The sequence below is a fragment of the Chlamydotis macqueenii genome, chromosome 2 (assembly GCF_036417535.1).
Source record: "Chlamydotis macqueenii isolate bChlMac1 chromosome 2, bChlMac1.mat, whole genome shotgun sequence".
NCBI lineage: Eukaryota > Metazoa > Chordata > Aves > Otidiformes > Otididae > Chlamydotis > Chlamydotis macqueenii.
The window spans coordinates 26942831-26963816 of record NC_141557.1 but is presented as its reverse complement, the minus strand read 5'-3'; the positions used below and the strand labels follow the sequence as shown (position 1 = coordinate 26963816).

Sequence of the window (20986 nt, the reverse complement as noted above, 5' to 3'; positions counted from 1 at the left end):
GATATAAAGAAAAGCTGTTTACAAAAGTCTCTGAAAAAAAAAAAAAAAAAACAAAAAACCACAAACAACCTAGATTAATAAAACATTTGTCTGTTATTTCTTGTAGTTTTTAAAAATGAAGAGCTTGTGATATTTAGATCTCTCTGAAAAAATCCAACGTGTAAGGTGTTCCCCAGCACAACCACTACTTTTCCGAGAGCGGTGACTCAGGGTGCCATTGCCCGCACGTCCGCTCTGCTCTTCCAGGCAGCGCACGGCTCTGCGGACTGTAGGCATGGCGTCCGCAGGGCGCCCAAGGCCTCGCCTCTGCTGAGCCCAGGCCTGGGCTACACCTATGCCTAACGTCCTCCATCCATTCCTGATCAGCGCTGAAGTCTACTTCTCATGCACAGGACACTTCAACACATTTTTCCTTCTAAGCCCAAAAATATCCCTTTAATAGCTTCTCAAAAGGTCCTTTTAAAATCCTACACGCAGCGCACGCTTATTGCTAGCAGTCTGCATTACCTGAAGAACTTCACGCACAGCACTGCAGTTTTACACTAAGTCCGCTAAAGCAAACTATGAAAGTGCACCGCATGCACTGTACTGCTAATGGCTCTCCTGAAGTACGTGTGGAGAATTAAAGCTTCTATTTAGCACTTCACATCTTAGTCCTCAGAATTGAATTTCATTTACTTTAGCATTCATTCTCAAAGGCAAAAAGGCACAACTGTCCATTAATGAAGTTCAGGTAGGGATCAAAATCCCTTTTTACTTGTATTATTCAAAACTGAGTTTTGCACAGCAGAATCCTAAGTCCTCAGTAGCTTCCTCAGAATCCTAATCCTCAGAAAATGCTTCAAAAGGTGTAAGCTTTGCAAGCGCTCTTTCCCAAACGAAATAAAGCAGCTTCAAGGCAACCGGATGCCGGCGGCTGAGCTCTTTTCACCTCACCCAGTACCGCTCTGGGCAGGTTTAGCAGGAACAGCATTTCTGATGGCCGCAAATCGTCCCCTCAGGCTAGAGAGCCCAGCAATGCCTCGTGGTGGGCGCTTTTCTTTACAGAGGAGGCGGCAGACCCCGCGTTTCCTGCCCTGCAGTGGGACTGCCCGAGCCAGAGCCGCAGGGAAAGGCGGCGGGGTGCCAAATCCCGACCCCCGGGGCGGGAAGGCGCATGATGAAACTTCGCGGCCAGTTTCAACAGCAGCGTGCGGCGTAGGGGAGGAGCCGGCACCGGGGGGACCCGCCTTCTTCATCACCCGCCGCGGCGAAGACTGCTGCTCTCCCTGCGCCGGCGGCCGGGACTGGGTGAGGCACCAGAGTGGGCAGCGGCGGTGGTGGCAGCGCTGGCCGGGGGGGAACTGGGAGGCTGGCGGGCCGAGCGGCCTTCGGGCGGCGCCGGCTGTAGGACCCGGCCTTCCGCCGCTCCTCCCGAAGCCCTCGCACCGCTAGCGTGCGGCTGCTCCACCTCGCCTCGGCTTGCGAGCAAGGGGCGGCGGCCCTGGGGTGCGCCGCAGCCGCCGGAGGAAGGAGAGGCCGTGCGGAGGGAGTGGTGGGGGTAGCGGAAGAGCGCGGAGGGAGGCTGGCCCGGGGGCCTGCGGTCTCCTGTTAAAAGAGCCCCGGAGAGCGTGGGGGATATGGAAGCCGCCCCAGCTGGAGGGAGAACCGCGCTCCATGTGCTGAGGCTGGGCTCCCCAGCGCCATCGCTTGTCCAGATAAGAAGGGTGCGGAGGGAGCAATGGTGGTGCAGTGCTGTGCTCTCCTCGCCATGCCTTTTCCATCCCCGATGTCCCTGGAGCTGTGGGCTTTGTGGTCCTGTGAACCCTACCCCTAACGGCAGCCTGGGGCTGGGGCTGAGGTCCCCAGCGCCATCACTTGACCTGCAGGTCCGCAGCCCACCTCTGCCGTTAGGGTTCGGGTTCAGAGAGCCACAAGGCCTGGATCTCCAGGGACACTGGGGCTGGAAAACGCATGGCGAGGGAGCAGGCACTGCACCACCATTGCTCCCTCCACACCTTTCGCGTCTGGGCCAGCCATGGTGCTGGGGAAGTCCTGTCCAAACCTCCCTCCTTTCAGTTTGAAACCAGTGCCCCTTGTCCTGTCACTGCAGGCCCTGGTAAAAAGCCTCTCTCCATCTGTCTTATAAACCCTCTTTATATAGTGAAGGGCCACAGGCTGGAAGGCCTGTTAAGTTTTCTGCTGAGATGATGTTACTTCAACAGCTCATACCTGATGCTCAGTAACAATTTGTTCCATTTGTACTCCATAAAAAAAAAAAAAAAAAATCACAGACTACCTTGATGTAGCTAAAGGTAAATGTAAGCCTAATTTGCTGGCCAAAGGTTGCTTACCGTATTCTGGGCAAAACGGGCTTTACCTCATGTTAGTGAAGTCTGCTGTTCTTTTGATCAGTCCTCTTCGTAGTTAAGCAATTAGTCTACGTTTTTTATGTACGTCTTCTAGATGGCAGCTCTTGCTTAAAACATTCATGTTTTTATTGAACAGGTTCTCCATTTTCAGGTAGATCAACAGCTTCGCCATGTGTGGTATCTGGGCCCTGTTTGGGAGTGATGAATGCCTTTCTGTCCAGTGTCTAAGTGCCATGAAGATAGCACACAGAGGTCCTGATGCATTTCGGTTTGAGAACGTCAATGGATTCACCAACTGTTGTTTTGGTTTCCACCGCCTTGCAGTTGTTGATCAGTTGTATGGTATGCAGCCTATCCGGGTGAAGAAATTCCCGTATCTGTGGCTGTGTTACAATGGAGAAATCTACAATTTCAAACAGGTAAGTGTTGTATGGATCATACAGCATTTTCTTTTTTTTTTTCTTTCCTCTTTTTTTTTTTTATTTCAAAACTAGTGGATATTCAGAAAATACTGAAAATGTGGTTAAAACATTGTTAATAGTTGTCAAATGACTAATATTTAAAAGGAAGTATGTTACCTCGGTGAGCTGTGAATCTGTGGTGGCTTAGATAGTAACATACTTAGTCTTTAGTACTGAAAAATCACTTTTTAATTGACAGGAAGGGCAATAAGTATTTGTATCTTCAGGTTTGATCAATTTAAAATTATTTCTTGAGGAGGGGAATTCCAAGCCTCTTTCTTCCCTTCTTCTCTCTTTATAGTGCAAATGCTTTCAGACTGTCTTGTTCTTCGGTTATTTTAAGCTGTCCAAGCTGTCAGGTGTTGCATTTTTATTTCTGCATAGATGGGACATCTCACTTGTATTAATGTTTAGCATGCATGCTTATGTATTTATGTAAAAGCAAGAAGAACGAGGGAAATGTTTCCAGTATGCCACCAAAGTCATTCAGTGTATGCAGCTGAAGGTGGATGCTTTGTTGGGTTTTTTGAGAGCAACCTAGGCAAGTCTCTTGGGTACAAAACAAGCAGCAACTGTGTACTTGCTTCCTGAAGTGTTTGAATGTCCCTGATGGGTGTGATACTGCTGCCGAAGGTCATCTGTGTGCCTCAGTCCCTGTGCTGGGTCAGTGTTCCTCGTAAAGGGAAGTGATTTAGATAATCCAAATTTGGTGTATAAAGCAGCTTACAATTGTGAGTGTTTCTGAATCGTGCTGAAACTGAATGCTTAAAATGAATCATAAACTGAGCGTGGTAGTATCAGAAATGTATTAATAATCTGAGGTGTCTTAGTACTTCTAACATCACATTTTTGAAGTTAGTCAGGCTGCTGTCATCAGTAATGTCATTGGGAATTTGAATGAAAAGGTAGGAGACTTTTTTTTTTTTTTTTTTTTTTTTTCCTTCTCTCCAATCTTTTAAGTATTTGGCTCTTTGAAACATGAGATACATTTCATATGGACTGCAGGGCAAAGTGTGTTGTACCAACCGCCTGTGATACTTGCTGTGTTTTGCATTGTGTTTTTTCTGCTGTTGAAAGCAGGAAGAATTACTCTCAGTTGTGCTACGCACATAGTCCCAAGGGGAATTTAATTATGTGAAGCTTGCATTGCCATCAGCAGGAATTTGTTCAATTGTTCTCGCTACATTATGTACCCTCTTTATAAAGAAAGAGACTTTTCTTTCAAGCTTGTGGTTGAAGCCTACCTAGGAGTGGATCATTGGTGTTTTGTTTAAGGCAATGACTTAGTTATTTTAATATTGACTCAATATGACCCAAGACTTCGCCTCATAAAAAAACAACTAAAACCAAATAATTTACATTAAAATGCTAAAACATTGATTTTGTGAGGTTTCTTATCTCTTTAGTGTTTTATTGAAACCTCCTCTTTGCCCATCTGGTAGATATTGAAGGGATTTTAAGAGTAGCGCCACGAGAACATTAAGAATATTTGGTCTGACTTAAGTCTGACAGCTAATTTTTTCCTCCCCCACTCCATCTGCACAGGCAGAGTGAAAAGGTTAGGTTGAGGAATGCAGGAAGATTAGGCAGAAGCAAATTCTCTGTGTGTAAAAAATAAATAAATAAAACCCCCCACCACTGAGGAATTGCAGTGACTGCATGAGTAAACCAAAGTTTATTTCTGAAATACTTAACTCTGTGAGATATTACCAGTCTCTGTGTGGTTTGGGGGAGGCTTACGTAAATGTCATTATTATCTGATAAGAAAGTGGCACTGAGTGATTTGGGACTACAGAAAATGATGTCTTTGTTTCTGGTCCAATTTTTGAGTTGGATTTTTAGAAGCAGTGGCCGCCTGCTTCTGCCGTTTTTCTGTGGGAGACGGGGAGGCTAATGCTTCTGAAGACCAGGGTCATGAGTTTGCAGTCTGACATCCTCAAACAGAAATGTGTCCCTGAAAACTTACCATAATGTGAATTGCTTAAGACTGCAGAGTTAATCTACATTGTCTGAGAGATGATCCTGGATAATAATTTGAGCACAAAAGTGTAAATTCCTCCTTTGGCAGAAATGTTTGTATAACTTTTGAACTGTGATTTTACAAAAAAAAAACCCTTTCTTTTTAAACAATTACGTGAATAGTGTTGTTTTTTCCATTAATAAACAGACAGTGTTTGCAAATGCTTATTCATGTTTTTCTTTATATTTTTTTCTTAGTTGCAGAAGCAGTTTGGATTTGAATATCAGACATTAGTGGATGGTGAGGTTATCCTTCATCTTTACAACAGAGGAGGGATAGAACAAACAGCATCCATGCTAGATGGTGTATTTGCTTTCATCCTTCTGGACACTGCAAACAGAAAAGTGTTTCTGGCAAGAGATACCTATGGAGTCAGACCACTGTTTAAGGTGCTGACTGATGATGGATTTTTGGGTGTCTGTTCTGAGGCAAAAGGTAAAACCAGTTGTGTTCAGTGCCTAAATAATCTTTGATATTGTTGTTGGAAACAAACTTCTTTGTCAGGCTTTTCTTCGAAGAGAAAGTGAACTGTAAGTTCAGTAATAAATGAACTATATTTAGTAGTATAAGACCTACACATCATTAAAACAAAACCCACAGACAGTAAATCTCTAAGATGTTTAGTTGTCCTTAATATCTCTAAAATAACTTGCTTATTTAATTTTATAATTCTTTGTGTTCTGCAATCATAGCAGTATTGAGCCCAAGATGTTTTATGTTACCCCAAGTGAAATGTAGTCTATAGAGTTAGGCTGGATTTATGCTATGATAAATTGTATTAGAATTTGTTCCTGGTGTTCTATGGTGAATGGGGAAATAACATCACAAGAACTGCTGATCTATAAAAGCCAAAAATCTAAAAACTCTACTGAAGTTTCTTGCAGCATTTGGTAATTTTCTACTGACGCTTATTTTATATGATGATAATGTTTTTCCTTTGACATGACATATCCACTGCTCTTTCTTTTTTTTTTTTTTAAGTAGTTATCTCTAGTCTTGACATGTGCATAAACAAATCCAAACAGTGCCCAAACAGAGTTTATTGCCTAAAATGCACTTTGGCTAAAATTGACTTTCATTATTACTTCTCTGTCCCGTTTACTGTATATCAATTTTCTTATCAGACCCCTGTAATAGTAGTACTAAGAGTCGTACCATCTCTGCTTCTTGGAAAGGAAGAAAGGAAGTAAATATTTTAGGGACTGTGTGCCTATAACCATTACAGTGAATTACTGGTTCCTCTCTAACAGCAATTCAGTATCCCTTTTGTAGAGTACCTCAAGGGGTATCCAGGTGACCAGCAGGTGCAAAACATCCTCTTTTACAAGTCTGATTCTTGGCGTTCATTAGCAGTGGTGTAGATCAGTCTGGAACTGATGAGTTATGAAATCACTAAATCAACGTCAATTAAGCAATCATTCAGTGATGTCATTTTATAACAAACCCCTTTTTAGCTTGACTACACTTAATTTTAAACACAGCATCCATTACTGACTGTCATTTGAATTCTTGTAGGCATCTTACACCTTGACCTAGACATCATGTAGTCAGTTAGAAAAGTGCTCCTCTTAATGCTCACAGGAATAAATTACTACTTACCAATTAGTAAAACTTGCTGGCTTCCTTTCTCTGCTATCTGTCTCGGCTTGAGATGGCTCAGATCTATGTGTACAACCTGCCAGAAGCAGAATCATGCACCAGCCAGGGCAGACTCAGACTCAAAATGGTGTTTTTTAATACCAAATGTAGGATCTGGAAAAAAATGTTTATGTATAGTTTTTGTACAGAGTGAGGTATAACTTAACCATCTGACTTCTTTTTCTCACATTTTATCTGTAGGACTTACCAACTTAAAGCATTCAACATCCTTATGTCCTAAGGTGGAACCGTTTCTCCCAGGTCATTACGAAGTGTTGGATTTAAAGCCCTCTGGCAAGGTTGCATCAGTGGAATTAGTAAAATTTCATAGCTATAAAGATGAACCACTCCATGCTGCATGTGATACAGTGGAAACTCTGCCTTCAGGTAGTACAACAAAGCATTTGCTACTTACTCTGATTGAAAAGTGAAAAATTTATCATTTTGAATATAAAATTTGTATTGATTGATTTTTAAAAAGTGACATTTAAACAAAACCTGGAAGAACCTTTATAACATAGGAACTTGAGAATTGTTTTGGTAGGCAGTCATATGCAGGGATACTTGAACTTGCATGCCCTCATCAAAGGAAATTCAGACAAATACCTTTGTTTTCCTAACCGCATAATCCAGCAGAGTCTAAGTAACACGTCTGGGTTGGCGTTTCTTTTTTTCCCCTCTTCTTTTCTGGACAGGCTTTGATCTTGAAACAGTGAAAAGCAACATCCGTATTCTGTTTGAAAATGCTGTTAGAAAACGTTTGATGGCTCACAGAAGGATTGGTTGTCTCTTGTCAGGTAAGTAGCAAGTATCACAATTCTTATGTCTTCTCTCTCTTTAACCCATAATCTATGCTGGCTGTTCTTCTGTGATGTACCTGAAGTGATCTGAATCATCATTTGTTTTTTAGTTACAGAGAACTTGTTAGTTTGTGATAAACTGGGATGGAATATTGGCTTGTTGAGACACTGACCATTTTTGACTAATAAAGAAATAAAAGTACTCTTACTGAAAAATCACCCAATATACTCTTAAACATATAAGTCTTATGTTTAGGTTGATGTCTAAAAAGAAAATGTAATTATTGCATTCACTGTGCACTGAGTGAACATAGAAAAAGGCCTTGGCATGTTCAGCTAGCAGGAGGAACTGAAGTTCTTACTTGTCACCTTCTTTCCTTTAGCCTCCATCCTAGTCTGCCCTTAATTCATGAAATTACAGGGGAACATCTGGACCAAAGTTATTTGCTACAGTCTTTTTTTTTTTCAGGTCAGGTAGTAGCTTGTGGTACAGGAAGTTGTTCACTGGATTGGCTGTTACCATATCAGTGTTACAGAGGTGCTTTACAGAAGTAAGGCTTTGTAGCCATGGGACTGACATCTTATTTATTGTGCTTTTGTAGTATTTTGTATTTGTGGTTAGAGTTCTGATATCATAGAACTGTAGAATAGTTTAGGTTGCAAGGGACATCTAAAGGTCAGCTAGTCCAACCCCCCTGCAAGGAGCAGGGACACATCCAATCAGATCAGGTTGCTCAGAGCCTCATCCAACCTGGCCTTGAATATTTCCAGGAATGAGGTATCCACCACCTCTCTGGGCTACCTGTTCCAGTGTTCCACCACCTTCATAGTAAAATTTTTTTTTCCTTATATCTAATCTAAATCTACCTTTTTTTAGTTTGAAAACATTACCACTTGTCTTAAAACAGTAGGCCTTATTAAAAAGTCTATGCCTACCTTTCTTATGAGCCCTCTTTAAGTGTTGAAAGGCTGCAAATGAGGTCTCCCTGGAGCCTTCTTCAGGCTGAACAACCCCAACTCTCTCAGCCTGTCCTCGTGGGAGAGGTGCTCCAGCCCTCTGATCATCTTTGTGGCCCTCTTCTGGATTTGCTTCAACAGGTTCATGTCCTTCTTATGTTGGGGGCTCCAGAGCTGGACGCAGTACTCCAGATGGGATCTCACCAGAGTAGAGGAGGAGAATCACCTCTCTTGACGTGCTGGTCATGCTTCTTTTAATGCAGCCCAAGATATGGTTGGCTTTGAACATCACTAATTACACTCATTTATCATGAACCCTGTTAAATGTGCATTTGAATGAGAGAGGACTGCCCAGGAGATACTGTTGCACCATTTCCTTACTGTGGCATAAAAAGTAGGAGGGAGGTAGATGAAACAGACACGTAGAGTTTTATGATCCCAGTTTCAGTAAAAAGCCTATTCAAAACCCACATTTAAGGTATCAAGTTAGAAGGCAGGCAGCAGGTCTTCAGATGCGTGTGCAGAATGTATTAGTAGCAAAACTAAATGCGCAAGCTGGTATAATACTAGAATATCTCAGTGCTTCACAAGTTCGAGTATGCTTGGACCGTCATGCTCGGAGAAGTGCTTTTGTTCCAGTTGCGAAGGGTATTCTGCATCTTCACAGTGGAAACTCAGGTTTTGATTTCCCTGACTTCCACATCTGAAGCGCTCAGTTTGATTTCTGTGCTCTCCTTGTCTCAGACTCTGCGTGTAATTTCTACAGAAGGAGATCTTTTTATTTTTCCATGAGGTAGCATGCCTACAAAGGGTGTCACGGTGGGAATGCATGCTACTGTGCTCAGCTGAAAAAACATACAGACTATAGGAAATAAAGAGAAGAGGATTTTGCCTCATGCTTGTCAGTGTGTGGGAGAACAGGTACTGTGTTTTGCTCAGTACTTCAAAGGGGAGCAGCAAGTAGAACTAGTCAAGGATTAGCAGAACTAGCTCATGAGAATGAGAAGGCAGAGCCTTGGAGTACATCTAGGCACCTTGTACACATCTTGGTTTTATTTTTTTTTTGTCTGTTTTCATAGAATCATAGAATGGTTAGGGTTGGAAGGGACCTTTAAAGGCCATCTAGTTCAACCGCCCTGCAAGGAGCAGGGACATCCCTGACTAGATCAGGTTGCTCAGAGCTTCATCCAACCCGGCCTTGAATGTTTCTGGGGATGGGGCATCCACCACCTCTCTGGGCAACCTGTCCCAGTGTTCTACAACCCTCAGTGTAAAACATTTTTTCCCAATATCTTATCTGAATTTACCTCCCTCTATTTTAAAACCATTACCTCTAGTCCTGTCACAACAGGCCCTACTGAACAGTCTCTCCCCGTCTTTCCTGTAGGTCCCCTTGAGGTACTGGAAGACCGCTATCAGGTCTCCCCAGAGCCTCCTCTTCTGCAGGCTGAACAGCCTCAACTCTCTCAGCCTGTCCTCATAGGAGAGGTGCCCCAGCCCTCTGATCATCTTCATGGCCCTCCTCTGGACCTTCTCCAGCTGGTCCGTGTCCTTCTTATGTTGGGGGCTCCAGAACTGGACACAGTACTCCAGGTGGGGTCTCACCAGAGCAGAATAGAGGGGGAGAATCACCTCTCTCGATCTGCTGGCCATGCTCCTGTTGATGCAGCCCAGGACGCCGTTGGCCTTCTGGGCCACAAGAGCACATTGCCAGCTCATGTTGAGCTTCTCGTCCACCAGCATTCCCAAGTCCTTCTCCTCAGGGCTGCTCTCAATCCATTCCCCGCCCAGCCTGTATTTGTGCCTGGGATTGCCATGACCCAGGTGCAGGACCTTGCACTTGGCCTGGTTGAACTTCATGAGGTTGGCACGGGCCCACCTCTCCAGCCTGTCAAGGTCCAAACTGTTCAAATCCTTCCACTGCCCTCCTGAGAAGGAAGAGGAGGGAAGACAACCACAGTGTCACTAGTGAATCTTTTCACTTTGAAGTTATGTTTAAAATGTTAATTCCACTCAAAATGTGTGAAACACACTTTTGAAAAATTATTGGGGAAGAGTGGAATCCTTACACTAAATGTTCTGTTCTTTTACTTAATTCTTTTTTATTCAAACCACAAACAAAAAAATTACATAGTCCTGTCAGTAGAGTGTCAAATGTGTACATAAGAGGATAGAGAGCAGTTTTGCAATGGAGAATAAATCCCATTATAGCGGAGTTGAGAAGGGGCATGTTCTGTAGTGGTACAGAACACTTTCTGTATATCTTAAAGAAGGATTTCTGCTGATGCTTCTGATAGCAGAAGTACTAACAACTGTTACTGAAGATGTTCCACTAAAGTTGCCCGATTCTCTTGTTAAGCAGAGGTAAATGTGCCTTTGTACAAGAAGTACCTTGGATTTGCACGGCTTAAAAATGAAGCCCAGTTGTGAGATTTTGCTATCTAGATTCAGTGTCCTTAAGCAGAAACAGGAAACCAGTCAAACACCTAACCAAATAACTTGTTTTGTTGGCAGGGGGCTTAGATTCCAGCTTGGTTGCAGCTGTTCTTCTGAAACTGATGAAAGAAATCAACATCAATTATCCATTACAAACTTTTGCAATTGGGATGGAGAACAGTCCCGACTTACTGGCTGCCAGAAAGGTATAGTAAGCATTGCTTTCAGTTTGTTCTAAATGCTGAACAATGTATATTAATGGTGCTAATTTGATGGTATCGTATTAATACTGAATATTCATGTATAGCTATGATGTAAATCAGTTTGCAGTAGATCATTTAGTACAATATTTACTGTTTAGTTAAATCTTACAAAAGAGATAATTGAGCGTTAGCTGTTTTCTCTTGCATTTGGAATGTTTTCGTGACAGTCTCCTACTGCATTGTTACCAAAAGGACGGTACTTCAGAGTTGTCTCAATTCTGCCTCTGGATTTTAGGGTAGATCTCCATGGTATGGTTCCTATGCTATGGCATTTGTATTTATGTTAAATATTGTAAATTAATTGTCAGTTTACTGAATTAAGAGCCTTGTACAAACTGTTTGGTGTCTGGAGTACCCTTTAGGTATCCAGGCTGTCCAGAGGGACCTTGACAGGCTGGAGAGGCAGGCCCATGCCAACCTCATGAAGTTCAACCAGGCCAAGTGCAAGGTCCTGCACCTGGGTCATGGCAATCCCAGGCACAAATACACGCTGGGCGGGGAATGGATTGAGAGCAGCCCTGAGGAGAAGGACTTGGGAATGCTGGTGGACGAGAAGCTCAACATGAGCTGGCAATGTGCTCTTGTGGCCCAGAAGGCCAACGGCGTCCTGGGCTGCATCAACAGGAGCATGGCCAGCAGGTTGAGGGAGGTGATTCTCCCCCTCTATTCTGCTCTGGTGAGACCCCACCTGGAGTACTGTGTCCAGTTCTGGAGCCCCCAACATAAGAAGGACACAGATCAGCTGGAGAAGGTCCAGAGGAGGGCCGCGAAGATGATCAGAGGGCTGGAGCACCTCTCCTATGAGGACAGGCTGAGAGAGTTGAGGCTGTTCAGCCTGGAGAAAAGGAGGCTCTGGGGAGACCTGATAGCGGTCTTCCAGTACCTCAAGGGGACCTACAGGAAAGATGGGGAGAGACTGTTCAGTAGGGCCTGTTGTGATAGAACAAGGGGTAATGGTTTTAAAATAGAGGGGGGTAGATTTAGATTGAATATTGGGAAAAAATTTTTTACAATGCGGGTTGTAGAATACTGGGACAGGTTGCCCCATCCCTGGAAACGTTCAAGGCCAGGCTGGATGAGGCTCTGAGCAACCTGATCTAGTCAGGGATGTCCCTGCTCCTTGCAGGGGGGTTGGACTAGATGACCTTTGAAGGTCCCTTCCAACCCTTACCATTCTATGATTTTTGAGCTTTTTCTCTTCAGTGCAAGTGTCTGGAGTATTTAGAACCTCTACAGATTCAGCTATGCTTTGGGCAAGCAGCTGGATGGTCTGTTGTAATGACTGAACACTGTAATTAGGGAGACTGTGTTCCCTGTGGTGAATGTACCACTGCAAGTCAGATGCGCCGCAATAGTGTAGCCTTTTCTTGGCCTAATGTCATATAATTCTTACTGTGGCAGAAGGAAGCTGGGGCTTTCACTCACTGTGTGTGTTTTAAACACAACGTATGTTTAAAAAATGTTTAAATTGAAAAGCAATACGTTATTGTGACCCTTTACAAACAGGTGGCAGCACATATAGGCAGTGAACATCATGAAGTAATATTTAATTCTGAAGAGGGAATTCAGGCAATAGAGGAGGTTATCTTCTCCTTGGAAACCTATGATATAACAACAATAAGAGCTTCAATTGGTAAGATTTTTTTTTTAATAGCAATCTTTGCTTTATATTGCCGGAATAAAATTTTATGCGAAATCATGTAGCCATCGTCTAGATCCTTTAGCTGTTGCAAACCTCTCAGCTGGGACTCTCAAGTTCTGCTCCTCGATCTTGTCTGTGATACCATGCTGAGGCAAAAACAATTACTAGTTTCAAAGTCACTGACTGTACAAAACAATTGTCAAGAGCTGTTCCTGAAGCTTTGGGGTGAAAACCAAAACTTACATGAATAAGAAATGTTACATCTACAGGCCTAGGTTTTCTGCTCTGATAAGTATGAGCTTTGGAGGAATCAGGGAAATTTACAGATTATATGAGATACTGAATGTTATGATAGCAAAACAATTATGATTAGTATTAAAATTATGCAAGGAATAAGCCCAAGTGAAGTCTTTCTTGTCACCCTCTAGTAACATATGTGCACTCAACCCAGGTACACTTCTTATAATGTAGGTTTGATTTTGAGAAGTGAAGGAAGTTGCCAACACCTTCTGTGTAATGTCAGCTACGACATTTTACCCAATCAATCTTGCATCAGCCTAAAACACTAGAGAAGTTAATAAGCCAGATAGGCAACAGAGTTTTGGAAACCAAGGTCCCTCAGTGTAATTTGGTACATGAAGATAAGACTTTGCAACATGAAATTTTGAAAGTGTTTCTTTAAAAAATAAAGCAAACTTTATCTGATGACACTTTCATCTGTCATCTTTCTCTGTGATTGCAGCTTAGTATGAGAAATAATGAACTAGATTCATTAGATCTCATACTTTTGTTATAAAAGCATGTTGTTTGGAAAGATGTAATGAGGGGAAGGCATAATTCTGATTAATAAATAATTCTTTAAAAAACATAATTGAAAAAAGGGCTTCATCCTGTTCAATCCACAGTGGCAAAGAGGTAAGCAGCAACTTTTACTGGTAGTTTTGTTCTCCAAAGCTAGAAAGTTTGTTCAGGGCTGTGCTGGAATTAATCATGTGCTTAGCTTTGAACTGAGTCAGAGCAACTCCTATATGTGTTCCCACAGGAATCCTCCAGCACAGCCAGGATCACAGACATGCACATTTTTCTGATGTTTTGAGGGCTAAGTATAAGTACATGGTTTAGATTTATTTGCAACACTTATTTGGTATGGCTGTTGATGGCTTTGAATTTATTTTGGTGGTTGCCGTTGTTTGCTACAGAAGAAAGTAACGTAGGAGAGAAACTTCTATAGTGCTAAATTTAAAACTGTACTAGCGGTATATAGCATCATACATGTAGCTGTATTTTAATCAATTTATACTTCTTTTTTTTTAAGGTATGTATCTTGTTTCCAAATATATACGGAAGAAGACAGACAGTGTGGTCATTTTTTCTGGAGAAGGATCAGATGAGCTGACACAAGGATATATATATTTCCATAAGGTAAATATATTCACTATACAGAAAGCCCTTGAGCTGCTTGTTCTCCCCTTCCACAGAAAATCTCTACTGAGCTTTAAAGATGTAAACTTTCGGAGTTGTCACAGCTGTACATTTGCTGAGAATTTCTTCAGAGGTGTCATAAAATCCAAGGGATTAAACTTAATCACTTGAAAAATAACTTTTTTTGGACTTCAAAATTCCTGAGACTGTTATTTCTTGTATGTAGTCTTTGCTAGTTCTGAGATCACTCAGTGATCTTTACAACTCAAACACCAGGCAGCAAATAACAGTTTCCTCAGTGCAACTGTATTATGTCTGTATGCTACATGTATATGTCTGGTTGCAGGCGCCATCTCCCGAAGAAGCTGCAGAAGAGAGCGAGAGGCTTCTGAAAGAGCTCTACCTGTTTGATGTACTTCGTGCAGACAGAACTACTGCAGCACACGGGTAAAACATAGTCTCTTGGATTTTGAGGTCTTGTGTGATTTAAAAGATGTTGAAGTGGTGTTCCCCAAGGCTCAGTATTGAGGCCAGTTCAGTTTAATAGCTTTACCAATGATCTGGATGAGTGGATCAAGTGCACCCTCAGTATGTTTGCAGACAATGCCCAGTTGAGCAGGAATGTTGATCTGCTTGAGGGTATAAAGGCTCCACAGAGGGATCTGGACAGGCTGGATTGGTTGGCCGTGGCCAATTTTATAAGATTTAACATAGCTAAGTTCTGGCTATACATGAGAAAAAGATGGGACCTTTGGTGAAGCAAGCAACTTACTGATCAGGAAACTTGCGTTGTATATTGATGCTGCCACAAAATCGCTTGGCCAGGTTTTAATAACCTTCTTATGTTTCTCTTTCTTACATAAAAGATGGACAGGTGGACAGGGTGCAGTAGACCTCCCATGTGCCTTTTTTTTTTTTTCTTTCTTTCTTTCTGCTTGCTGAAAAGTTTGGCCACATACTCAAGGCTGTTTAATATCACGCTCTTGACACTCTTCTTTGGAGGGTTGCTATTTCTTGGAGAGAAGCTGAGATCAGCTTCACAGCAGTGCTAGGAAGAGAGAACCCTCGTATTAATAAATTAAAACTGAATTTAAGGTGTTCATATTTATGGAGAAGAGGGAGAGGAATTAAAGAGTAGAGAAGAAATGATGGAAGAAAGGATGAAAGTACCTTTATCAGTTAGAAAAAAGTAACTGTAGGGAAAGACTTGCAATGCAAATCTTGTCAACATATGTGGAAACTGAGCCTCAGTACTTGATTGCTGAATTAGGATGATTTTTGGTAAGGTGGGTATTACCTTAAGTAGTTGAAGCTTTCTGTCAGAGGAGAAGCTGCAGAGACAATGAAATTACTAGAATGCAGTATAACATCTGTGTTTGACTTTGAAGCTGGGCAACGTAATGTCTCTTGAGAAAACACACTGAGAGGGTTTCTTCCTACCGAAGACACAGTATAATTTTATTTGTTGCCTTCAGTGTTCTTAGAAGCCATGGTATGCGTAAGAGAATATAAGCAGGAAGACTTAGCATGTGTGTATCAGCCACTGGTGTAGGAGAGAACTTGGTGTGCAAACACTGCAGGATCAGTTGTCAATAGCTTAATGGTGTCCGTGCAGGCTCCTTTTCATTGTTTCTTGAAAGTGCAAACAGATGTGGATTGCAGAAATCCTTGCTTGGTTCTGTGACATCTTTACAAATGCTGGTGCAAATCTTGGTGAGCAACTTGGTAGTTCTCTGGCAGCAACAGGATTTTTTTTTTTTTTTTTAAAATGTGTTTTTGCTTGTGTGAAGCAACTGTTGTTGCAGTTCCTGCAGGACTGTAGTCTTTAAATTCATTGTGCTAGAAGCTGTCCAGCAGATGGCATCATAAATCATAGAGATCTTTATTTAATCCCTGCTGACCATATACTTAACTTTCCAAATTGATGAATTAAATGCAGGTAGTCATGAGTATGCAAGTGAAATTTCTTCAAAGTAACAACAAAAATCTTGTGTTTATATGAAAGAGGGAAAGCTTAACTGTCATGGAATTTGTAAGTAGATGACTTGTTGGATTAATTGAGTATCTTTTTTACTTATTTCCACTGTTTAGTCTTGAGCTGAGAGTCCCATTTTTGGATCATCGATTTACTTCTTATTATTTATCTCTACCAGCAGAACTGCGAATTCCAAAGGTATGTAAAACTAGGGTTGAACCCAAGCATAAGCTTACAGCTTCACTGATATGTGTTCTAAGCAAATTGCTGAATTCAATGGTTAAGTTCTCTACTCAAAGTCAAGCATGCTCTTAAATATTTTGCTTGATTGTTGGACTACTGAAAAGAAAAGACCAGACCTTCTGAAAATAAAACATTTCTTAAGTGTTTAAAGCCAGATCTTTTTACTGCAGTTCCTCAGACTCAAGCCAATGTTTGTTGTTCTGCAAACAGAATGGAGTTGAAAAATACCTTTTAAGACAGTCCTTTGAAGATTCCAACTTGCTTCCCAAAGAAATACTCTGGAGGCCCAAAGAAGCTTTCAGTGATGGTATAGCATCAGTAAAGAAATCTTGGTTTACTATTCTTCAGGACTATATTGATCAACAGGTACAGTACAACTTTTTTTTTTTTTGGGTCTTAGATGTGTTAGGTATGGCTGCCAAGGGAAGGCAGCTCACATAGTTATTGGGAGAATAAATCTGGGTATGACAGTAACTTGAGCTTCATGGTGGAGGAGCAAGATAAACTTTAATAAACAGTATTCTGGCTATCTGACTTGATTAAAGGCATTTGAAATCCTAGATACAAAGAAATGCTAGAGCCTGACAGAAATGACTCTGTAAGGAAATGAACATCATTTAAGTATCTGGATTGCAAATTAGATTATGTGTCAGCAAACACAATTTCAAGGCTACATGCAAAGCAGCTGCTTCAGCTGAAGGCACTTGCCTGAACTTACTCTGCAGCTGAGTAACAGCATAACGACTTTAGAATGTCCTTTCTTGTTCATGTCATTCGTTTTTCCCAGCCATGCCTAGCTAAGCCCTTTTGCTTTTTAAAGCCTCTTCTCACATTGCTAACAAATGAAGGTGTACAGCATCTTGGCTTTGGACAAAGAATAATCATCTCTGATGTACAGAGGTAGTTAGTGGTCAAGAGGAAGGAATAACACCCAATTAACACCAGAGCTCTGTTCTACAGGAATATATGTAGTCTGGCCTGTGGACAGGTGCTTGTCTGTCCGACCATCAAATGCTTGTTTCCCAGTTTCTTTCCTGTATCCACAGGCAGGAAAGTAGTTGGGTCAGGGAACAGTGTTGTGCTGCCTGTACTGAGCCCATGTTGGTATAGTAGGGGCAAACTTATTTAATGATTGTGAGGAGCTCGACAGCATGTTGTCAGTGGAAGCTAACTGCTTTAGAGTTTGCCTCAACTGGTGCAACTCTTCATCCTCCCTTTCTTAGCCAGCTTAGCAACTGCAGGTGTCTGCCTCTGCATCCTAGGTCTTTTGTTGCTAAGAGCTTGGTTATACAAGCAGAGTCAACAGCCCTCTCCGAGATATGAAAAAAAAAAAAAAAAAAGAGGAAGCCACTTACGTGGCAAAAATACTACTTTAAGTTGTTCTAGTTGATTTACAGCAAAGAGAAGGATAGGAAAGAAGTTTTTGTGAGCTTACTAACAAAGGTGATTGTAACAACTGGGCTTCACATACAATGCAGAGAGAGATATTAACAGCGCTGGAAATATAGTTATGTATTCTTAAAGATCAAGGAAGCCTATGACAAAAATTCACCTGTCAGAAACCTCTGCCTCTGGAATAGACTTGTTTTAAAAAAAAAAACCCTGCGGGCGCTAGTGGTTGATGAATCCTTCTGTATCTTTAACTTGCAGCAGATTGACTTATAAAAGTCAAATGTATTTGCAGCTTAACTTGAGTTTTGCTTATGTCTGTAGGTTGATGACCACCTGCTGGAAAAGGCAGCGGAGAAATATCCTTTCAATCCTCCTAAAACAAAAGAAAGCTATTACTACCGCCAGATCTTTGAAAAGCACTACTCAGGGCAAAGCAACTGGCTGCCTCACTACTGGATGCCAAGATGGGTTAAGGCTACTGATCCTTCTGCTCGCACGTTGAAACATTACAAGTCGGCTACCCAAGAATAGGCTGTTGAAACAATCCCCCAAATAGAAGTGCTGCAAGCAATTTGCATGCACTCTGCTTTAAAAAAACCAAACAGATTCTGCAAACCTAAAGCTTAAATGGTCTTTAAGATATGTTTTGACAATGCTATTGGAAGTACGAGGTTTCTGTGGTTAGTGTACTACTGAAAATTCACCCTGCTGTACTAAACCTCTTTATTTAATGGGAAAATACTTTATGGACAAGGAACTACCTTATTTGGCAGCTCTGTTCCTTATGCGACCTCAAATGTATTAATTTACCTTGCAGCCATTTGATATATTTTAATTTGAGCTGTTTTGAGGACTTGAATAAGGCTAAGTGATGCAAACTGCTGCAGGCCCTCTGAGCAAAGGGGAGTTTGACCCTAGCTATTTAGCTATTTGTGTTCCTGACTGTGGGATTTGGATGGTCTGTCTGTACTGTTCTGTTCTGAATGTCTTTCTAAAAATTCTTGAGAACTTTGGTCTGGTTTTCAAAAGGTATTTAGATATTCATAGCTATGCAGAGATGCTCAGTAGAGTTTGGAATAGTGGTGGTGCTGGGTGTTACTTAATTAAAGGAATGAGAATCTGCTTTGTTACAGTAAAGCCACTAGTTGGCTGGTTTGAATCTTGTAAATGTACCAGGAGTCTGAAGTTATTGTGACTGTTATCAAAGAGCAGAACAGACGAGAGAAGCCGAGTTACGTCTGTTTTTAACTCAGGGGCTTCAATTTTTAGATAAATTTATTATTCTTGAAAATAGAGTGTCAGAGCAGTGATGTGTATCAATCTGATGGAAGTTGCATGACTAAGTATTTTAAGAAATGTTTCACTCGTTGCGAGAATTTTTCCACCTGTATGATGAAAAGGTAGACCGTGTTGCTGCTCAACTGTGTGGCGAGATAACCCTGTTAACCATAGATTTTAGTCTGACAAAGCGTTATTGAAGACAATGGGACCAGACACCTTACTTGAAAAAATGGAAGAAAAGTTTCTTCAGAAACCCCAAGAACTTCTAATACCGTACTGAAAAACAAATTACTTTTTACACAGGACAACTTTTTATTAACTACTTAGGCATGGAGGCTGTTCTTTTAAAGGTAACTTAAACATGAGTGTGGTCAAAAATATACGTGTGCTGCATATTGACTTCGTTAGCATTATACCTTTCTGAAGACAGAAGTATACTTTATTGTCCCTCTTGACTAGGAAACCAAAGCCAATTGTTATTTAGAAGAGAAGATATAAGCAGTTCTGTTTTAAAATCTTCATAAAATGACTGATTGTCTGTTCATTACTCCTCGCTAATCCTACATTTGAACCCCTATTCCAGAAACCTTAACTGAACCTCTCAGTGGTACAATGGAGAACATGAACTCTCCGGCTATGGCCAGTAGTGGCCATATTTTGACATAAATTTGCACATACTAGTTATTTGTTTATGAACATATGATGACTAAGGTAATATGTTCTTTAGCCTCTTTACTTAAGGGTCACATGTTTGTCTTTTTGGATTTCTTTGAGGCAGTAAAGCGTATTTTGACCTGGGAGAGGCATAGAGAGTATGTTGATTAGGTACTGATGTGTAGAGGTAAGATTTACTACTCTCTGTAAACTTCCCAAGGCTGAGATGATAAGAAAGTAGCATTTGACTGAAGCAAAAATAAGCTGGACACATTTTGGCGTCATTACTTGAGTGCGCTTTCTGCTGCAACATTGTCAGGTATTCAAGGAAATCCACCTTAGTTTTAAAAATTCGTGATACAGTAGGCATTTACGTAGTGAGGCAAGGTCCTAGTCTGGTGGTCCTAGGTTTTTACTGATGTGTGCAGAGGAAAAGTACAGTGTCTCAGGAGTGAAAACATTCATTGCTGCTTGATGTATAGACTAATTCTACAGCCTTTTTGGCTTTTGTAATGCTGTGTACTTTCTCTTTTCTTTTTTAAGACAACAGCTACTCTGGATCATCTGCTAGCTGCAGACATGTTTGTAGTTTGTCACATGGTTTGAAATTATATAAAATGTTTGAAACTGTGTTTAAAATCACAGTAAAGTGTAAAAGCAGCCTATTTACTAAAGAGAATATAGAGCGTCTGTGGAGGACCTCTGGTGACATTTGGGAAATGTCATTTGATGAACATCTACAAGATGATGCATATTTAACTGTCTTCACTAGTTAAAAAAGAGTTAAAAAAAAAAAAGCTTCTGGAAAACTAGGTTGCAGAAACCAGTGTTTGCTTTGCTGCGGAAGCTAATTCCTCAATGAGTATTACAGTTTTATTCAGATTCAGAGTTAACATCAGTCAAGGTTGTTGCATTTCTCCACTGAGGTAAAATATGTTAAATTGTGATTAAAATATAAAAAAACTATACCGAGACTCTGGAGGGGTGGACTTAGTCTTTTGTTCTGACACAGACCTAATGTCTGATTTCCATTAATAAGAGAGAGAAGATGTCGAAGGAGGATTTAATACAAGGTAAGGCCGTGTTTGAGCTGGCTGTTGAACAGTCTCCCCAAAGGAGAGTGGGGCTGAGGTGTGGGAGAGGCCACTTATTTCTGTAGCAAGGTAAGCAAGCTGTGTTCCTCAGCGACTTTCCTAGCGATAGCCAAGCACATATGTGACCTACACGATGCCTGTCACGGTTCCTTGCTTTGGAGTTTCAGGATGTATTGTTTTTTACATATGAGATATTTACATATCTGCATAGACATTGTAGTTGTTGGAAAGGCTGTGATTAGGAAAGTCCTAGAAAGTTTTGGATGAGCCTGTCTCTGCATTCAAGTGATACACAAAATTTGTATTTATTTAAATACAATAATTCTAGTCTAATTTAAATTTAAACTAGTAGTAAGC

At 41.3% G+C, this 20986-nt stretch overlaps 1 protein-coding gene across 3 annotated transcripts; it reads left to right on the top strand.

The window, feature by feature from the left end:
• Nucleotides 1–1231: 1231 nt before the first annotated feature.
• Nucleotides 1232–20505, top strand: ASNS (asparagine synthetase (glutamine-hydrolyzing)). Of its 3 annotated transcripts, none has more exons than XM_086742373.1 (12): nucleotides 1232–1290; nucleotides 2503–2770; nucleotides 5030–5267; nucleotides 6672–6857; nucleotides 7166–7267; nucleotides 10742–10869; nucleotides 12433–12559; nucleotides 13884–13990; nucleotides 14337–14437; nucleotides 16082–16163; nucleotides 16419–16574; nucleotides 17922–20505. In XM_086742373.1, exons 2-12 carry the CDS (start codon nucleotides 2522–2524, stop codon nucleotides 18129–18131), a joined length of 1686 nt encoding a protein of 561 aa, XP_086598499.1. In that variant the 5' UTR covers nucleotides 1232–1290; nucleotides 2503–2521; the 3' UTR covers nucleotides 18132–20505. The 3 variants fall into 3 exon arrangements, with proteins under 3 accessions (XP_086598499.1, XP_086598498.1, XP_086598500.1); XM_086742372.1 differs by having other exon boundaries at nucleotides 2488–2770; XM_086742374.1 differs by lacking the exon at nucleotides 17922–20505 and having other exon boundaries at nucleotides 2488–2770; nucleotides 16379–16561.
• The last annotated feature ends 481 nt before the right edge of the window (nucleotides 20506–20986 follow it).

Bases quoted from the DNA above. Each gene is read 5' to 3' on its own strand.
- ASNS (XM_086742373.1), top strand. From the start codon at position 2,522: ATGTGTGGTATCTGGGCCCTGTTTGGGAGTGATGAATGCCTTTCTGTC. The intron at 7,268-10,741 runs GTAAGTAGCAAG...TTTTGTTGGCAG, and splicing joins GATTGGTTGTCTCTTGTCAG to GGGGCTTAGATTCCAGCTTG. The intron at 10,870-12,432 runs GTATAGTAAGCA...CTTTACAAACAG, and splicing joins ACTTACTGGCTGCCAGAAAG to GTGGCAGCACATATAGGCAG.